Raw genomic sequence first — 21,131 nt, forward strand, 5'->3', positions numbered from 1 at the left:
AGTAACTATTTACATTTACTCAAGTACCAATACAAGTGATTACAATGCACAGTACAATGTTTAGGTACTTTTACTTTACTTTTCATTTGTGTTACTTCTACTCTACTACAATTACAGCATAATGACAGCTTTAGTTACTTGTTACTTTGCGGATGTAATTATTAATACAACACCTACAGTAACCACATACAGCCGGTCTACAATGTGACGCGTTATGAGCTTGTAGATATATAATAAGCAATCCATGCTGTATGATAACTTACCACACATGAAATCCAATTCTGTCTATCCAATGGCTCAGTCAGTACACTGTCTACCTGCAAGTCTGTAGGTCCCTGGTTCAAACCCCAATTTAACCAGTCCAAATATAATTTACTGAACAAAAATCATGACTTTGTTAATTAATGCATGTTCACCTTTTAAAGACAAGATGAAATGGCATTTTGACAGTATTTGTTTGTCAATTTTCTGACATATGTTCTTGTAGAATAGTCATCCTAGTGTGCAACACTCCCCCTGGCCTATTCCCATGGATTGGATCCACCCACCTCACCTGCTGTCACTCCCTCTCAATCCATAATCACACCTGCCCTCACTCACTCCTCCGTATCGTATCGAAAATTGAATCGAATCGTGACCTTAAAATCGAAAGTCGAATCGAATCGTGGATTAGGCGTATCGTGACACCCCTAGCTCTGACACATCTCCACTCATGGGCTTAACAACACCGATTTGCGCATGTGGCCCCTGGGGGACCCTCGTCAGCTTCCGAAGACCCATAGGACCATTGGATCAGCGCTTCTGGTTTCCCACTGCAGTGCTGGATCTGCTACTCTTGTGACTGTAGAGTCCAATACGGGAGTGGCAGTCTTTCTGCCACTGCTCACATATGAAGGAGGTACTGTAGTAGGTCTTTCAGACTGGTTTGTAGTGCTTCTGTGGGCCCTCTTCTCATCCCTCTGAAGCAGCAGGTGTTCCTCAAACCTCTGCATCCCCTTCTGGGTTTCAAGCCTCCAGGTGTCTCTGTTTTTTGCTGAGGCTTCCCGTGTGGTTGTGTCGATGTTTGTGGCTTTTAGGTCTTTGTATCGTAGCTGTGGCCGCCCTCGTGGCCTCTTTCCTGAAGCGAGCTCTCCACAGAGGAGGTCTTTAGGGATTTTGCCATCCTCCATACGGCACATATGAGAATTCCGGACTAGCCTTTTTCTTACCTTTATATGATGTTATTATATCCTAGGACGAGTGGTGCAGTAGAAGATTTCGAGTCCACCGCAGCTAAAAACATGATCGATCAAGAATGGCCTGACGAATTTCGTATTTAAAAGATTGTGTAAAGAATGAAGCATAATTATAATATAATATAGTTTTGCTTATTTTTTACACAAGCTTATATATATATATATATATATATATATATATATATATATATATATATATATATATATATATATTATGTGTTGAAATACAATCGATCCACATGCCATCGTTCTGGTACCTGATGCCTTTTGCTTGGCGCTGTTGAGAGGTTCAAACACTGACCCGAAGACCTAACATTTTTACTTCTTTGGATGAGCAGCATTCAGAGCTTGATCCAAGTCTTCAATGATGTCTGCCTCATCCTCCAGTCCCACAGACAGACGGATCAGCGTGTCACTGATCCCCAGGACAATTCTCTCTTGCTCTGGCACTGATGCGTGGGTCATAATAGCCGGATGTTCTGCTAAACTTTCATAACCACCAAGGCTCTCAGCGACGGCAAACAACTTGAGGCTGTTGAGAAAGAGGGTGGCGTGCTCCAGTTTTCCCTTGATATAAAATGTGATCATTCCAGGGCAGCCTGTGCACTGCTGCTTCATCAGCTCATGCTGAGGGTGTGAAGGCAACCCTGGGAAGATGACGCGGTCCACCCGTGGGTCCGATTCCAGGGACTTAGCGGCAGCGATGGCGTTCTTGAAGTGTTGCTCCATCCTCAGGTGAAGCGTCTTCAGTCCTCGATTAACCAGGTAGCAGTCAAACGGAGACGGCACTGCTCCCAGGGCATTCTGTAGAAATTTCAATCTCTCATATAGGTCCTCCCGTATAACCGAAACCAGGCCCATTACCACATCACTGTGACCGTTCATGTACTTGGTGGCTGAATACATGCAGATGTCAGCTCCCAAAGCCAGTGGGCGCTGGAAGTAAGCAGACATGAATGTGTTGTCTACTACTACAACGATGTCCTTGTTGTGTTCATGAACCAATTCAGCACAGGTCTTGATATCAACAACTTTCATGGTGGGATTTGTGGGGGTCTCAATCCACACCAGCTTAGTGTTGGGCTTGAGAGCAGCCTTGAGCTTTTCAGGTTTTGTGCAATCGGCAAAACCCACCTCCAGGCCAAGTGGAGCTGCAATCTTTTGGAAGTAACGATTGGTGCCTCCATACACGTCGTCCATGCACACAATACCATCTCCAGACTTTAGCAAGTGAGTGATGGTCATTGTAGCCGCCAGCCCAGAGGCAAGAGCAAGGCAGTGTTTCGCTCCATCCAGGGCTGCCACAGCCGTCTCAAGACAATTTCTTGTAGGATTTCCACTCCGACTGTATTCAAATCCGGCATGTTTTCCTGGTCCAAACTGCTTGAACGTGGTAGAAAGGGAGATGGGTGGCACTACAGCCATGGACTTCCATTGCTCTGGCTCTTGACCAACGTGGATCGCCTCTGTAGCAAATGACTTGAAAGCCATCTGAAAGCCGGTGAACACGTCGGCCTGCTCGCTCTGTTGTTTATGTGTCGAGGAAGCCATGGTAGTGTGGTATAAATCCATCCCGGATCCCTGAGAGTGCAGGATATGTATGACCCTATCGTTGAATCAAATCTAACATGGTTAAAAGGGAGTTTGAAGTTTAATGTAGGACGGGGGTGTGTCTAACGCAACATGCACTGATGTCAGACACAACATAAACCGTTGCCTAACAACACTGATTTGCGTCTCCTGGGGGCCCTGATATGCCCACTCTAAGTAAAGCACATGAAATAATAATAAATGTTACATACATCTTTCCAACCCAACCCAACCCAACCATAGTTAAAAATCACACCCAGTGTGAAGTGGGCGGTGTGGTCATCACAGTGGTCATCACAGTGATGGAAGCTCACTTAAACAAGTAAGACGCGCGAACGCTGGAAGCGAACGCAGATTGACTGTGGCTGCTATATTTCAACCACACTGTAGTAGTGCACTCTGGCGCACTCTGGCGGCTGCAGACAGGCAGTGCAGCTGCTGGCATTTCAGCACGGAGTTTCGAGTCACATGGGGGCGCGGCTGTACACAGACACACACAGTCACAACCCGAGCACGGATACATAGTAAGCTCCACTTGGTCGGAGGCGCGGCTTCGCCGAACCTCCTTCGCCGCGCCTCCTTCCGCGTTTGTTTTTTTCAAGTGCATAGTCCTATTTATAGGCAGTCGCGTAACGAGGCAACAGTATGCCCCGACGCGAGGTGGTCACAGCGGGCCCTCATGAACGCGCATGCACGCGCGCACAGCGCGCGTGCATGCGCAGCGCGCGTGCATGTGTGTCCTGTGCGTGCATGCATAGTCCTATTTATAGGCAGTCGCGTAACGAGGCAACAGTATGCCCCGACGCGAGGTGGTCACAGCGGGCCCTCATGAACGTGCATGCACGCGTGCACAGCGCGCGTGCATGTGTGCCCGCGCAAAAACTTTGCGGTTATTAGTGGTTTCTGATTTTCGCGGGTTTCGGGTACATAAACAACGGTTTTGTAACAATGTTAAGGGGCACACCCATTTTTTTTTTAATTCATAATTTTTGGGCGGTGAAACCGCCCCTATATGTGAGGTTTGGACATCGACATTCGCTGCACTGTGATTGGCCACCATTGTACCCCCCCACCTATTGTACCCCCCCAACCCTGCGCTGTGATTGGCCACCATTGTACCCCCCTAACCCTGCACCGTGATTGGCCACCATTGTACACTATGGTGGCCAATTCAGGACTATTCAGGACTGTGATTGGCTAGTGAACACATGACACATGTGCATAGCCCTATAAATAGGACTATGCACTTAAAAAAAACACATTTATGTACAATGGTTGGTCCACAATATAACTTTTCTTTAAGTGAACTTCCATCACTGTGATGACCACTGTGACCACACCGCCCACTTCACACTGGGTGTGATTTTTTTTTAAATACATAATTTATTTATTTTTTTCCTGGGTGGGGAGGTGCCCCTAACGTCATGGGCCCCAACGCAACCACATTGTCTGCGTGACGGTAGTGACGCCCCTGTTTATAGGTTATTAATTTCATCATGTGTCTCGCTAGCCAATCACAGTGCTGAATAGAGTCAGCCAATAGAGTCAGCCAATCACAGTACAGCTAGGGGTGTACTAATGCTAGGGGTGTACCAATTATGAGCCGTTTTGAACTGCAGTACCTATGAATGGCCAGCATGTCCAATGCACTTCAATGCAACCACTGGGTTCTGGGGGCTTGAACCCAACCCATAGAAATACTGTAAATGCGGCGTCTGAGGACCAGACAGAAGCACATTGAATCAATGTGTCAGGCAAGACGGATGGGTATCGTGAGTTCTTGTACGGAACACAGATGGTTCCTTGTAGGCAATGCACTTGAGTTTACTGGGATTCCTGCATACAGTTAAGGCCTTTGCAGACAGGGTGCGATTTTTCGCACGGAAGAAACACACAATATAATTTTTAAAAAGAACACATGGTTCTCTATGACCTCATACACAACGGCTCCGAATTTGCCGTGCGGCAAGTGGCTGCGGCGGTGTGTTTTTTTCCCAACCGAACCCAGTTCGATTTGTGCGTCCTTTCGCATGCGGTAAAAACTGATTGACCAATAGAAATCAAGTTCACTCACCTGACATTTGACCCCATGCCATGCCGTAAACAAAGGACAAAAATGGCGTCTGCTGACCGGCTCGGTAACACTTTAGAATAACTATTCGTTATAAGTAGTCAATAGATCATTCATAAACTGTTAGTTAATGAATTATTAATGACTTGTTAATCATTTGTTAATAGCTAGTTAATAATTAATAACAATGCCTTATGACTGATTAATAGATCATTTATAAACCATTAGTCAATGAGTTATTAATGTTTTGTTAAATGTTTGTTAACAGCTAGTTAAGGAGTTGTAACCATGCCTTATAGATAGTTAATAGACTACTAACAAGCTATTAGTTAATGAGTTATTGATGACTTGTTAAAAATGTTTTAATAGTATGTTAAGGATTTATAAATATGCCTTATAGATAGCTAAGTATTAGTTAACTGACTTATTAACTGTATGCAGATTATTTATAACTGTCTTATAAATGCATTATAACTAGTTAATAGATCATTTATAAACCATTAGTTAGTGAGTTACTAATGTCTTATTAAATATGTGTTAACAGTTAGTTAAGGAGGTATAACTATCCCTTATAGATAATTTATATATTACTCACAAACTATTAGTTAATGACTTGTTAATAACTTGTTAAATATTTACTACCTGTATCAGAATCAGAATCAGAATCAGTTTTATTGTCACATCACAGGTTTACAAGGTAAAAAAGTGGGTGAAATTCTTTTTTGTACATCGTTCCCATCGCAACGTTAGTTTCCATAGAAAGAAGAGGGGGGGGGGGGGAGAAGAAGAGGGTGGGGGGCAGGTGGGAAGGAGATCAAAAACAAGAGAGCAACAGAAGGCCAGACAAGTTATCTACATATTTACAAATTACCTGAGATAATGATGCTAATGATTCATAACTATGCCTTATATATGTTCAAAGGATTATGAACAAGCTAATAGTAAAACACTTACTAATGGCTAGTTAAGTATTTGTTAATAGTTAATATATGTTATTGGGTAGTTATTCTAAAGTTGCAACTATTCCTCATTTACTAACATGAGTTAAGTATTTGTTAATGGTTAATTTATGTTATTGGGTAGTTATTCTAAAGTTGCAACTACTCCTCATTTACTAACATGAGTTAAGTATCTGTTATTGGTTAATTTATGTTATTGGGTAGTTATTCTAAAGTTGCAACTACTCCTCATTTACTAACATGAGTTAAGTATTTGTTAATGGTTAATATCTGTTATTGGGTAGTTATTCTAAAGTTGCCACTACTCCTCATTTACTAACTATTAACAAATACTTAACTTACCTTTTACAAATCAATTGTTAATGATTTGATACCCATCTACTAATACCAGATGTTGTTGTACAACAGCAAATGGGTGGTACAGATATTTGATGTGATACTGTGGACATATTTCATTTTGGTACCTCAACCTTGTTCAATATTTTACAAAATAAATACCACAGATGAAATAATGAACAATGTATTTTTAATTAATAAAGAAAACAGTACAAAAATAACAAATGCATTCATCTAAAATAACAGCAAATAAAGAAATAGTCATATCAACGATAATACAGTAATTAGAAATAACCAAAAGGAATACCTTCATAATCCCATCATAATCCGCCTCTACAGTCCAGATTACATATAGCTTTATCCAGTGGATATACAGCACACACATTAGCTTTAGCTTTATAGCAGGCCTTCTGCAGTAAGCAGTATGGCCACAGCAACACCATGTGCTAAAATTGTAGCTATGCTAATATTGTAGCTAACAGGCTAACAAGTGTTCCCAAATTATAAATCTTACTCTTTTTCATCAAATAAACAAAAACGAATTATTTACATTAACTAATAAACGCAACAGTTCATACAGTTTTCATGGTTTTGCACTACATCACCTGAAATGCATGTCTTTTTTTTCTCCCCCGTCGTAAGCACGCATGCGCGATGCACGGAAAAACACAACAGCGACTCGAGCATGGCTTCACCCGGACGTGCAATCGGATGTGCGCATGCGCGGGAGTATTTTTTTTAATTAACCCTTGAATCGCGATACGGCTTTTGATTTCGATACACTGCATCGAACGTCATTTTCGGTTCGATTTCGATACGTATCGAGTTTCGTGACACCCCTAATACCTACCCAATAACATATATTAACCATTAACAAATACTTAACTCATGTTAGCAAATGAGGAGTAGTTGCAACTTTAGAATAACTACCCAATAACATAAATTAACCATTAACAAATACTTAACTCATGTTAGTAAATGAGGAATAGTTGCAACTTTAGAATAACTACCCAATAACATATATGAACTATTAACAAATACTTAACTAGCCATTAGTAAGTGTTTTACTAATAGCTTGTTCATAATCCTTTGAACATATATAAGGCATAGTTATGAATCATTAGCATACAGGTAGTAAATATTTAACAAGCTATTAACAAGTCATGAACTAATAGTTTGTGAGTAATATATAAATTATCTATAAGGGATAGTTATACCTCCTTAACTAACTGTTAACAAATATTTAACAAGACATTAGTAACTCATTAACTAATGGTTTATAAATGATCTATTAACTAGTTATAAGGCATTTATAAGACAGTTATAAATAATCTGCATACAGTTAATAAGTCAGTTAACTAATACTCTGTGAGTGATATATTAGCTATCTATAAGGCATATTTATAAATCCTTAACATACTATTAAAACATATTTAACAAGTCATTGATAACACATGAACTAATAGTTTGTTACTAGTCTATTAACTATCTATAAGGCATGGTTACAACTCCTTAACTAGCTGTTAACAAACATTTAACAAAACATTAATAACTCATTAACTAATGGTTTATAAATGATCTATTAAGCAGTTATAAGGCATTGTTATTAATCCTTAACTAGCTATTAACACATGCTTAACAAGTCATTAATAACTCATTAACTAACAGTTTATGAATGATCTATTAACTACTTATAACGGATGGTTATTCTAAAGTGTTACCACCGGCTCATAACATTTGTTTACGAGCACCCTGAGCTTTATGACAAAGAGCTGAATGAATACAAAGATGACGAATTGAAGGACAACATTTGGAGGGGAATTGACATTTCGGAAGGTAGGTACTAGTAGCCTAGCCTATTAGGCAAAATCTCTGCTTGTGTCTTTTTCTTATGAGCCTGCTTATATATTCGCTTCTCCGTCATATGTTTTGTGCAACTAGATGTACTGAAAAGGCTCAAGGCACAGTGGCGTAACCTCCGTGACACCTATAAAAAGAAGGGGGGGACCAAAACGAAAAGCGGACAGGGGGGCAAAAAGAACACACCTGCAGAGCCTGGCGTTCCTGGATGCCTCTACAGAACCCAGAAGGTAGGCTTCATAGTAGGTAGACTCATTGGTTGTGAAAGGTTACTTGTTGACAATTGTCGCTATAATATGCTACCTAATGCGTCGGGTTTAATTAATCACTTCACCGTTTCAGATCTTACAGCAACATTGACACGAATGACACCGGTGTTGATGATTCTGATGATGAGAATGAAGATGAGGGCAGAGATGATGACGCGAGAAGCACCCAAAGTGGACGCAGCACCCCAGGCCCAAGCACCTCATACGGCCATAGGAATAGAAGGGCACAGGAGGCGGCTCCAACAGATATGTTGGACCGCTACTTCGTCGCTAAGGAGGCAAGGGATATAGCGCGTCATGAGGAGCGACAGCGGCGCAGAGAAGATTAACGCGATGAAGTTTCATCTTTTCTGACCGCCCTGGCACAACCACTGAAAAGGCTACCATCTCAAAAGCTGTCAATGGTCAAATTACAGATCCAGCAATTCGTACACGATGCAGAGTTTGGCAGGGCATTCTTATCCCCCCCCCCTCCTCAATTATTCCCACCCGAACATGCAGGTACCAGCTTGCTGCAGGAATTGGGTTATAATCCTCGCTAAGCATACGTAATTCCAAAATGATGTAGGCTATATAGGCCGTAGGCCTACTTATGTTTTTCTGAAGTAAACAGAGAAAACATTTTGTTAAACGAGTTTGTTGTTCAACAAAAGAGACATAGTTTATTTTCCTTAGGCTCTGAATGATTGTTGTGCCTTAATAGCATTTCCTTAGGCTCTGAATGATTGTTGTGCCTTAATAGCATTTGTCTGTTATTAATGGCACAATAATCTTCTGTTTTATTTTCATATAAGCTATGTTCTTATCAAAAGATTAGTGTGCCATTAATAATAGCCTACAACAAATGTGTTGCGTACATTTTATTTTTCTATATGCGAAGTCCAAAGTTCAGGTGAAGCGCCTGAGAGAGTTCCTCTTCGCAGATGATGGAGCAATCACCACCCACTCAGCTGAATAGTTACAGCAGCTCATGAGCCGCTTCAGCGAGGCATGCCACAACTTCGGACTTACAATTAGCCTGAAAAAAACACAGGTCATGGGACAGGATGTGGACTCACCACCTAACATCAGGATAGCCAACTATGTATTGGAGGTTGTCCACGACTTTGTGTACCTGGGTTCAACAATCTCTGACTCGCTCTGTATTGACCATGAGCTCAACAAGCGCATCGGCAAGGCAGCTACCACCATGTCCAGACTTACAAACAGGGTGTGGACCAACAGTAAGCTGACACAGCAAACCAAGATCTAGGTCTACAGAGCATGTGTCACGAGCACCCTCCTATGGCAGTGAGTCCTGGACATTACACGCTCGGCAGGAACGTAGACTTAATGCCTTCCACATGTGCTGCCTTAGACGCATTATGGACATCACCTGGCAAGACAAAGTGCCAAACAACACCGTCCTGGAGAGTGCTGGAATCCCCAGCATGTACAGCACTCTGAAACAGAGACGGATGTGCTGGCTCGGTCATGTGGTGAGGATGGATGATGAACGGATTCCCAGGGATCTCCTCTATGGAGAATTAGTTCAGGGAAAACGTCCTATAGGCAGACCTAAACTGCGCTACAAAGACATCTGCAAGAGAGACCTTAAGGCCCTGAACATCGACCTGGACACCTGGGAAGCTGCAGCATTAGATCGAACGGCTTGGAAACGGATCATTCAGGACGGTCTCTTCAAGTTCGAAGAGACACTTGCCCAGCAGTCCGTGGCGAAGAGACTGAGGCGAAAAAATTAGGCCGAAAAGCCAGACAGACAGACAGACCAGCATCAGTCTTCCCCTGTGTGAAGTGCGGAAGGGAATGTAAATCCCGCATAGGTATGTTCAGCCACACCCAACACTGCACCAGGAGCAGTGGAGCCACTGTCCGGGGCACGACTCCATGGTCTCTCGAGACTGACGGATGTCAATGAATGTGTTCATATAAAAGATTGTTATGCCGTTAATGCAACAAAAATATGCATATATTCTGTTTTCCACAAAACCAAAGTGCAAAATGTGTTATGTTCCTATATGCTATGTTCGTATGAAAGATTGCTGTGCCATTAATATAGCCTACAACAAATGTGTAGCATTTATTACATTTTTCTATAGGCTATGTTCTTATAAAAGATTATTGTGTAATAATAGCCCATGCTATTATTAATGGCTCAGTAAACTTTCATAATGACATAGCATATAGGATATATGCCTATTGGCATTTATTTTACTATTTTCTATATATGCTGTGTTCAGATTAAGCTACTGTGCAGCTAATAGCAACACATGTGTTGCATATATTCAATTTTTCTATATGCTGTGTTCATACAGATTGTTAATAGCAGCCTGCAACAAAAAAGATGAGTACATTTCGTTTTCTACAGGCAATGTTCTATTTTCTTATGGAAGCCACAAATAAATCCATTTAAACATATTTTGTCTACACTTTATCTGCACTTGTGAGCCAGAAGGCCTCGTGACATTTTGTGTTGTTCTGCTTTTTAATTAATCACTCCACAGCGGACATATTCATACTGCCAGGGAACCCATATTCATACTGCCAGGGAACCTGACCAGCAAAGTGTCTCGTGTGCGCAAAGCTTCTCTTGATGCCCAGTTTCCTCGCAGATTTGGGGGGTCTCTCAGTGCGCTCACATCAGGGACTCCAGCTGCCAGGTCACACTCGATTTCCAGCGCAGATTCGGCCGAATTTGCTCCCGTCTCTGGTAATGATAATAATAATAATAAATATAGCTGCAAGCAGCGATAAGCGGGGCCAGGGAAGAGAGAGAGAGAGAGAGAGAGAAAGAGAGAGAGAGACTAATGAGGAGTGAGTGAGGGCAGGTGTGATTATGGATTGAGAGGGAATGACAGCAGGTGAGGTGGGTAGATCCAATCCATGGGAATAGGCCAGGTGGACTGTTGCTGTTGCTCACTTTCTAAAAGAACATAATTATGAGAAAGAGAGAGAGAGAGAGAGAGAGAGAGAGAGAGAGAGAGAGACGGAATAGATTGAAGAGAGAGAGAGAGAGAGAGACGGAATAGATTGAAGAGAGAGAGAGAGAGAGACGGAATAGATTGAAGAGAGAGAGATAAACGGAATAGATTGAAGAGAAAGAGAGAGAGAGAGAAACGGAATAGATTGAAGAGAAAGAGAGAGAGAGAAACGGAATAGATTGAAGAGAAAGAGAGAGAGAGAGAAACGGAATAGATTGAAGAGAAAGAGAGAGAGAGAGAGAGAGAGAATCGGAATAGATTGAAGAGAGAGAGAGAGAGAGAAAAGGAATAGATTGAAGAGAAAGAGAGAGAGAGAGAAACTGAATAGATTGAAGAGAAAGAGAGAGAGAGACTTGGAAAAGGAATAGATTGAAGAGAGAGAGACATGGAAACGGAATAGATTGAAGAGAGAGAGAGCGAGAGAGACATGGAAACGGAATAGATTGAAGAGAGAGAGCGAGACATGGAAACATAATAGACTGAAAAGAGAGAGAGATGGAAGCAGAACGGATTGAATGGACATCTCAACCTATTGCCATTAACAGGAATCGAACCCTCAACCTTCGGATTGACAGGCTGCAACACTACCTATAGTGCTATAGCTTTGTACAGATTGAGGTTGTCTGTTGAAGATAAAAGTGAACCAGTGAAAGCAGCCGACCTACAAGCTCAGAAATACGTTGCTATCTGAAAAGTTGTGAGATTGTAGATCGGAGAGAGAGAGAGAGAGACATGGAAACGGAATAGATTGAAGAGATAAGGATAATTCCTTTAACAGGTCTGTTCATGAAAGTCCTTGCGGTCTTGTTTCCAATGAGGACCCGTGAGCAATTAGGGGTTAAGAGTCTTGCTCAGGGACAAATTTCATTTGCTGGCCTGGCCTGGAATCGTACCTGGGGCAACTAGGGCCTCTGGCTCCCTAGGCTGGCTCACTAACCACTCAGCTATGGCCGCCCCTCAAAAGAGAGAGAGAGAGAGAGAGAGACATGGAAACGGAATAGATTGAAGAGGGAGACATGGAAACGGAATAGATTGAAGAGAGAGAGAGAGAGAGACATGGAAACAGAATAGATTGAAGAGAGAGAGAGACATGGAAACATAATAGATTGAAGAGAGAGAGAGAGATGGAAGCAGAATGGATTGATTTGACATCTCAACCTATTGCCATTAACAGGAATCGAACCCTCAACCTTCGGATTGACAGGCTGCAACACTACCTATAGTGCTATAGCTTTGTCCAGGCTAAGGTTGTCTGTTGAAGATAAAAGTGAACCAGTGAAAGCAGTCGATCTACAAGCTCAGAAACACGTTGCTATCTGAAAGGTTTTGAGATTGTAGATCGGCTATTTTCAGAATGAAGTATGTCATACATTGCAAAAACATACCTTCTCAGATAAGCATTTCATGTTATCTTTATCAATTGCATTTGCATTAATTGACACAAGTAAGACGCGCGAACGCAGATTGACTGAGGCTGCTATATTTCAACCACACTGTAGTAGTGCACTCTGCCGCACTCTGCCGGCTGTATACAGGCAGTGCAGCTGCTGGCATTTCAGCACGGAGTTTCGAGTCACATGGGGGCGCGAGCCAATGAGAGCGTGAACACACGCTGTATACAGGCAGTGCAGCTGCTGGCATTTCAGCACGGAGTTTCGAGTCACATGGGGGCGCGAGCCAATGAGAGCGTGAACACACACGGAAAGACCATAAATAAGGGACAGACACACACACACACAACCCAAGCACGGTGATATAGTAAGCTCCACTTGGTCGGAGGCCTCCTTCCGCGTTCGCAACAATCATGTTGTGTGCAATGCAACTTAAATGAAGTCTGCATCAAGTGAGGCTTGAACTGGCAACCTTGAGATTGTAAGGCACACACTTAAGTGAGAAACCATTGGAACAACAGACCTGACCTGGTGAATGAGAGAGAGAGAGAGAGAGAGAGAGAGAGAGAGAGAGAGAGAGAGAGAGAGAGAGAGAGAGAGAGAGAGAGAGAGAGAGAGAGAGAGAGAGAGAGAACGGAATAGATTGAAGAGAAAGAGAGAGAGAGAGAGAGACATGGAAACGGAATAGATTGAAGAGAGAGAGAGAGAGAGCGAGAGAGCCATGGAAACGGAATAGATTGAAGAGAGATAGAGAGAGAGACATGGAAACGGAATAGATTGAAGAGAGAGAGACACGGAAACATAATAGATTGAAGAGAGAGAAGCAGAATGGATTGATTGGACATCTCAACCTATTGCCATTAACAGGAATCGAACCATCAACCTTCGAATTGACAGGCTGCAACACTACCTATAGTGCTATTGCTTTGTCCAGGCTGAGGTTGTCTGTTGAAGATAAAAGTGAACCAGTGAAAGCAGCCGATCTTCAAGCTCAGAAAGAACGTTGCTATCTGAAAGGTTTTGAGATTGTAGATCGGCTATTTTCAGAATGAAGTACATACTTCATACCCTCTCAAATAAGCATTTCAGGTTATCTTTATCAATTGCATTATGTATTAATTGACACAATTACTGGTAGTCTGTTGATATTTATAAGTATTTCCGTCCATTATGAACCAAGCCTCTGTGTCCCGAACTACTCTAGATCACTGGTTCACAAACCATTTACCAATAAAGGCATTTTTGTGTCTCCTCGGAACGAAAACTAGTGAAAGTAGCCGATCTACAAGCTCACAAAACGTTGCTATCTGAAAAGTTGTGAGATTGTAGATCGGCTATTTTCACAATGAAGTTTGTCATACATTGCAAAAACATACTCTCTCCAAGAAGCATTTCATGTTACCTTTAACAGTTGCACATGCATTAATTGAGAGAGAGAGACATGGAAACATAATAGATTGAAGAGAGAGAGAGATGGAAGCAGAATGGATTGATTGGAGATCTCAACCTATTGCCATTAACAGGAATCGAACCCTCAACCTTCGGATTGACAGGCTGCAACACTACCTATAGTGCTATAGCTTTGTCCAGGCTGATGTTGTCTGTTGAAGATAAAAGTGAACCAGTGAAAGCAGCCGATCTACAAGCTCAGAAACACGTTATCTGAAAAGTTTTGAGATTGTAGATAGGCTATTTTCAGAATGAAGTATGTCATACATTGCAAAAACATACCTTCTCAGATAAGCATTTCATGTTATCTTTATCAATTGCATATGTATTCATTAATACAGTCTTGTTGTTTGCAATGCACTTTAAATGAGGACTCCACCAAGTGAGGCTTGAACCGGTAACCTTGATGTTGTGAAACATTCACTTAAGCGGGAAGCCATTGGACCAACAGACCTGATCCAGTGAAAACGGAGGTCAGACAGATGATACCATTTCACGCAAATAACTGAAAAATCCTGGGTTTAAGTGTTTTTCAAACTGCTCAAAATTGCGGACAATCTAAGGGCGGAGAGAGAGACATGGAAACGGAATAGATTGAAGAGAGAGAGACATGGAAACATAATAGATTGAAGAGAGAGAAAGATGGAAGCAAAATGGATTGATTGGACGTCTCAACCTATTGCCATTATAGTCTGGGACCTGGCTAAGATATGTATGCACTTCATTTAGGAGAGAATATCTCAACTGTTCTTGGCTAATATGACCCCAAGGAACAACTTAGGAACTGTGACTAATTCTCTATCCGGGGCGAAATACCCGAAAATGACCACGCCCTTTTAAAAATGACCACATCCTGTGTGCTACTTCCAACATAGCTATATTTTCTAAACCGTTTGTGCTACAGATATCCTGAGGTGCTCAAAATGTTCAGAAAACCCATGATCTAATGTTTAAAATTTCTAATTTTTTTTATGAGAAAACGGCCAAAAATAGCTTAATAAGTCCAGTTATTACACTTCTATACAGCATGTATTCATAAACTTAAACTTTACAGACAGAATAAATGTATATGACATTTATGTCCAATAGTATACATGAGCTGACAATTTGGATATGTTTCTAAAGAAAGAAAGTGAGCATTTGATTAAGATACATTATCAATTATCAATTGAATGTTTGTTAACTTGAAATGCAAAATACAAAGCAAAAGTTGTTACTTTAGTTGACATAAGTATCTAAGCAGCTTTCAAAATGGAAGATAAACAGCCAAAAATACAACTATGACGACCACATTAATAGTGTTTATGTCACATCTATTTATTTATAGGATTTTTACAATAATCACCACATTTGCATTTGCAGTACATACTACAAGGCATCCCAGCTACCCGACACGGACGCCCATTCTTACGTGCACACTTGCCACATGTGCAGGGATCTGGCAGGTGTTCGGGTTTTGAGGTTTCTATATCAGGGACTAATACGGTCTCCCTTCTCACAACTCTGCATTAAGAATAATGGTGGCATCTCTAAATGGGGCTTGGACCCACAGCTGTTGTTTCAGTGTACACATGGTCCTTGAACAACATGGCTGCATTTAGTAGTTTTTGGGGCCATCGTTTCACAGATTGTGAACAATACGTGTATTTTCTTCTGTTTAACTGTAGTTTTAGCCTTACCACAAATGATACAGACATTTGTAGTTACACTGGACTTCTTCTTCCTCTTGCTGCGTCACTCAGATGTAGCATGAATAGGCAACTGCTGCTGAGATGGTTCTGCCTGTTCTAATGGTTTGGTTATGGTTATGCTGTCAGTCTTTTTCATATCCTTTTGAAATATTCTATAGCAAGATGAGCTGTGGTATTTCATGATACTCTGCTCTTGCTCTGTGAGTTGAAGAACCCTAGCAGCTTGAGAGTCTTCACACTCTGCTTGTTTAGCAAGTGAAAGTATAACATGTCTGCCAATTTCACCACTACAGAGGTACCCGGATGTTTTCTTCTTCTGGCATAGGATGCACTCGCTGAGATTGATTGGTTTAGGAGTAGCACAAGGAGCATTGAGAGGTACCTCATCCTGAGAAGACAGAATTCTTCAACTATTAGACTGCTGGACTTTTGGCCATTTTCTCATAAAATATCAAATTATACATTTTACGCCTTTCTACGTCCCTCTAGACATGGATATTCTGAACATTTTGAGCACCTCAGGTAATCTGTAGCTCAAACGGTTTAGAAGATACAGCTATGTTGGAAGTAGCACACAGGATGTGGTTATTTTTAAAAGGGCGTGGTCATTTTCGGGTATTTCGCCCCGGATAGAGAATTAGTCACAGTTCCTAAGTTGTTCCTTGGGGTCATATTAGCCAAGAACAGTTGAGATAATCTCTCCTAAATCAAGTGCATACATATCTTAGCCAGGTCCTAGACTATTAACAGGAATCGAACTCTCAACCTTCGGATTGACAGGCTGCAACACTACCTATAGTGCTATAGCTTTATCTAGGCTGAGGTTGTCTGTTGAAGATAAAAGTGAACCAGTGAAACCAGCCGCTCTACAAGCTCAGAAACACGTTGCTATCTGAAAAGTTTTGAGATTGTAGATCGGCTATTTTCAGAATGAAGTATGTCATACATTGCAAAAACATACCCTCTCAAATAAGCATTTCATGTCATCTTTACCGTTTGCACATGTATTCATTGATACAGTCATGTTTTTTGCAATTCAATTTAAATGAGTCTGCATCAAGTGAAGCTTGAAACGGCAACCTTACGGTCGTGAGGCACTCGCTTAAGGGAGAAGCCATTGGACCAACAGACAAGATCTGTGAAAAAAGAGATCAGAGAGATGATACAGTTTCACGCAAATAGCTGAAAAATCCTGGGTTTAAGTGTTTTTCAAACTGCTCAAAATTGCGGACAATCTAAGGGCGGAGCTTACTGGTCAACGTGATACATGTGTTCCTCATGAGTCAAGGCACATGTGTAAGCAGGTTTAATGGCTGTCGGCCAAACGAGGCATGACTTTTGCCTGTTTAAAGTTTGCATTTAAAAAAAATTGTTATAGCGCCCCCGTTTGACCAATTGGAGTAAGATTGGTTTCAGTGATATTTGGAATGACCCTCTACATTATTGCAATTTTTCAAAGAAATGTGAGTCTGCATGTATGTGTTAGGGGCAGATGAATAATTGTCATAAAACTGCAATATTCATTGGCTCATTAAAGCTTCATTTTTTCACTTATGGAAAATCTTTTGCATAGGTTTGTCGGCATAGGTCCAAAGTTCATGTGTAAAACGTTTCGTGCAGATTACTCAAAAATCCCAGGAGGAGATAGGTTTGAACTGTTTTTCATATAATTCAAAATGGTGGGAGATCTAAAGGTCAGAGGTCAAAAGTCAGAGTGTGAAAGTTGTTCATCATGAGTAGACGCATGTGTGTATTGAAGTTTTATTGCTGTAGGTCAAACAGGGCATGAGTTATACCTGTTCAAAGTTGGCATTTTCAATTGAGTGCTATAGCGCCACCTTTTGACGAAAGATTGTGAGATTTATTTCTTGATCGTTTTTCATGACCATCTACCATATGGCCGAGTTTCGTAAAAAGCGACAGCACGGTTCAGCCAGAACTGCGAAAAGTGGCAGAAACAGAAGAATACAGGCAACATTAAAAAAGGTCCAGAGCTGAGCTCTGGCCCCGTAATAAAATGACTATTGGCACATGATTCATATTGTAGTAGTGGTTTCTGTTTATGACTATGAAATGGGTCAGAATGATTTTGATTGAGAAGTGTTTAATACAAATAGTTTAATGGCATCTAAATGTACACATGAGGTTGTAAGTATATGCTTATCGGTGTTGCGAGGATGAGGGCGTACCTGGAAAATATACCCTCCAGGGGGTACCTGGGCCCAAAAAGTTTGAGAACCCCTGATGTATGGAGTTAATTCCGGCTTCTTGTTTGTTCATTTTGAGGGATGGGACAAATGTCATCTCACTTCTTCACCCGAGCAATCCTTTGCCTTATCTTGTGTTACTATTGTATAACTGTTATAGTTACTAGTTGTTAGGCCTACTACTAGTTATTTTTTGTACAAATTAAGTTTTATTATAAATGTGTTGTACTAGAGACTTTAATTGTCCGGTTTCTTTGATGATGAATATATCTGTACGATTACCATGTCTGTCTGCAGGTCACAATATCTTTGCTGTTAGCACAGATTCTACATTTTATGTCCATATTTGCTGTAGGCTGTTTGTTTTGAACAGATTTGAAGTAATTCAGTCATTTCAGTTATGTATCTCTGCTAATTGTAGTCCTGTGTTTCCAGAATAATTGCTTTGTTTCAGGAGAGGTATGGTACATCAAATCTGCCAACAGCATTCAGCACAAGATAGTTTAACCTTTTGCAGTATAGGGATTGACCTTCAGCACTTGTATTCATTCTTTATGACATTGCCATCTGCTCATTAATTCTGACAATAACAAAATTCTATACAATAGTCCTGGTTATTTTTCTGCATGGTGGCTGCACTCTGAGGTTTCAGGGGATAGAGGTGGTCGATCAGCCCATTATAGAGAGGTGGTGATAGGGACAAAGAATGACTCCAGAGGGAGGCCTACTGGATCCACACACTACAGACAGAGCACCCTAAGGGTCTTAATGAGGAGCTTCTATTGAGCTGCTTTTTGTGAATTCTTTCAGACGTTTAGTCAGCCATATTGGCGTTTTCAAATTGGCACCAACACATTTCAAACCATTAAATTAGAGGTCCAAAGCAATATAATCAACCATTCCAAACACGTCCAGTGCAGGGGCGTGTGCCATTATTAGAGTGTATCTATAGGCCTCCACCTCAAGTTTTTACTGTAAATCTGTATTTTTTTGTCATATGTATTTTTGAAACTCACAAGTCACTTGTTTATTAGGTTAACCAACCTTTCAGGCACTTAATAAGCCCTGCAGTGGCCTACATTTATGTATATGGAGTTGGCTCTATGTGATCTCCTACAAATTATATAATTGCATGGTATATTTCACATAGTTGTGTCCTTTCCTGGTACCCTATTAATAATACTGAGTCCTCATTGTTAGCTTTCAAGGTGATGACAGTTGGCACCTGTATTCATTTGGACTTTATTGCACCATTCACTATTTGTACCTCACACGCTGAGGAAGACCCGTTAGGTTTAAATGTGTCCGTTGTTCTTTCTATGGAGAGGTAAATAAACTATATGAAAAGGACAATAGCCAGTGTGCTGGCTATTTTCTCACTCATAATATTGTTGAGCCGTGCGCCTTGAGACTTTTGTTTGATCTGGAGTGTGGCGGCGTTCTACAGTTCTTTCTGCTGTGCATAGAGCCTAATGAGTCAAGTAGAGCAAGCTGGGTGTGATTGCAACACCTGTTGTGCATTGAACACATTGATGCACACAGACCAAAGTCACCTACACAGACTAGAGAGACACTTGTCATGACAGGCTTTTATATGAACCTTTAAAACATATCATTTCCATGCGACTGTCTTCGCTATAATTACAACTAATGCATGGCAAGCAGCAACATTTTCTTGGGAATACACTTAGATGCAGTTTCCTGCAGTTAACTGCCCCCTGCTACTGAACAAGGGGACAGACAGGGGAAAACTCAAACAGTGACAAAAACAAAAAGGGTCCAGGCCATGATACTGAAGAGAAAGAGAAGTCAGAATGACTTCATAATTTCAAACAAATAAGAAATGAGAAATAAACACCTAAAAAAATAAACGACTCACATAAACAGAGAGAACAGGGAACAGCACCTCTCTATTGACAATCCACAAATCATTTGAGCTCTCCCACTTATATACACTGCAAACCCCTCCCTTCCAAATCAAATGAACCAATCACAGCGGTCCATCAATCCTCCCAAGCTGCTTGTTCTTTTCTACTTAAGTAAAAGTAGCAATACTACAATATAAAATACTGTACAAGTGAAATGCCTGTATAAATAAAAATATATATATAAAACATTTATTGAGTAAAAGTACAAAAGTATTGGCAGCCAAATGTGCTTGAAGTGGTAGAAGTAGCTACTTATGTTTGAGGATATTTCAACATTATTATTGTTTTAAAAAATAAAAGATCTACAAGCTCACAACATGTTGAAGTGTTGTAGATCTGCTTTTTTTAAATACACAACATACAATAGGGCTTAATTGATGTATGTGTTGTAATACGTTACAAAGTAACAAATATCTAAAGTTGTTTGCGTGAAAAGTACAATATTTGCATGTCTGATATGTTGTGGAGTAGAAGAGTATAAAGTATTAAAAAATGGAAATTCCCATGTAAAAGTACTTTCTTTCGACCACTGGTAAACAGGCAGAAAGCACTTGGAAGAGTAACAATAAGATTATGCAAGGCTGCCACCGTGTGGCCAAAATTAGATATAGCAGGTGAGACTGCGACAGCTCCTTTACAATCTGCTTCACATTTACACTTGAGTTCTGTGGCAGATAGTAACTAAGTACATTTACTCAACTACTGTACTTAGGTACATTTTGTAGGTATTTTTTATTTACTTAAGTCTGAATTTTTTCACAACGTACAAGCTTGTAGATCAAGCTTGTCGATATCCGCTACTTTTGCGTGACATTGTTATGATAAAATAGGGTATTAACTTAGTCTTACCAAATTAAAAAGTTGAAATATGGCGATAAGGTTTCTGCCTCAAATGTGACCTTTAACATGTTCACTAGGGCTGCAAGAGTTAATCAAACTCATCGATTTAATTGCTTATGATAAGTATTCAATTTCAATAAAATGATACATTTTCCAAAATACGGAAAATAGCCGATCTACAAGCTCAAATCTCCCAGAAAGGTATGTATTGGGGCCTAGAGCTGTTCAGGGGTCACTAAGTTAACCACATGAACCCTAGTGTCCCTATGCTGGGCATGTCATATACAGTAATGATGAGCATTTTGGCAAAAAATAGCAGATCTA

At 40.8% G+C, this 21,131-nt stretch overlaps 1 protein-coding gene across 1 annotated transcript; it reads right to left on the bottom strand.

The window, feature by feature from the left end:
* Positions 1-1,553: 1,553 nt before the first annotated feature.
* Positions 1,554-2,786, bottom strand: LOC308074852 (cystathionine gamma-lyase-like; the record flags this gene model as incomplete). The annotated part of the gene is made up of 1 exon (XM_080414350.1): positions 1,554-2,786. The coding sequence occupies one exon, from the start codon at positions 2,784-2,786 to the stop codon at positions 1,554-1,556; it is 1,233 nt and encodes a 410-aa protein (XP_080270476.1).
* Between the last annotated feature and the right edge of the window lie 18,345 nt (positions 2,787-21,131).

The sequence above is a fragment of the Gymnoscopelus braueri genome, assembly GCF_963280865.1.
Source record: "Gymnoscopelus braueri genome assembly, chromosome: 19".
NCBI lineage: Eukaryota > Metazoa > Chordata > Actinopteri > Myctophiformes > Myctophidae > Gymnoscopelus > Gymnoscopelus braueri.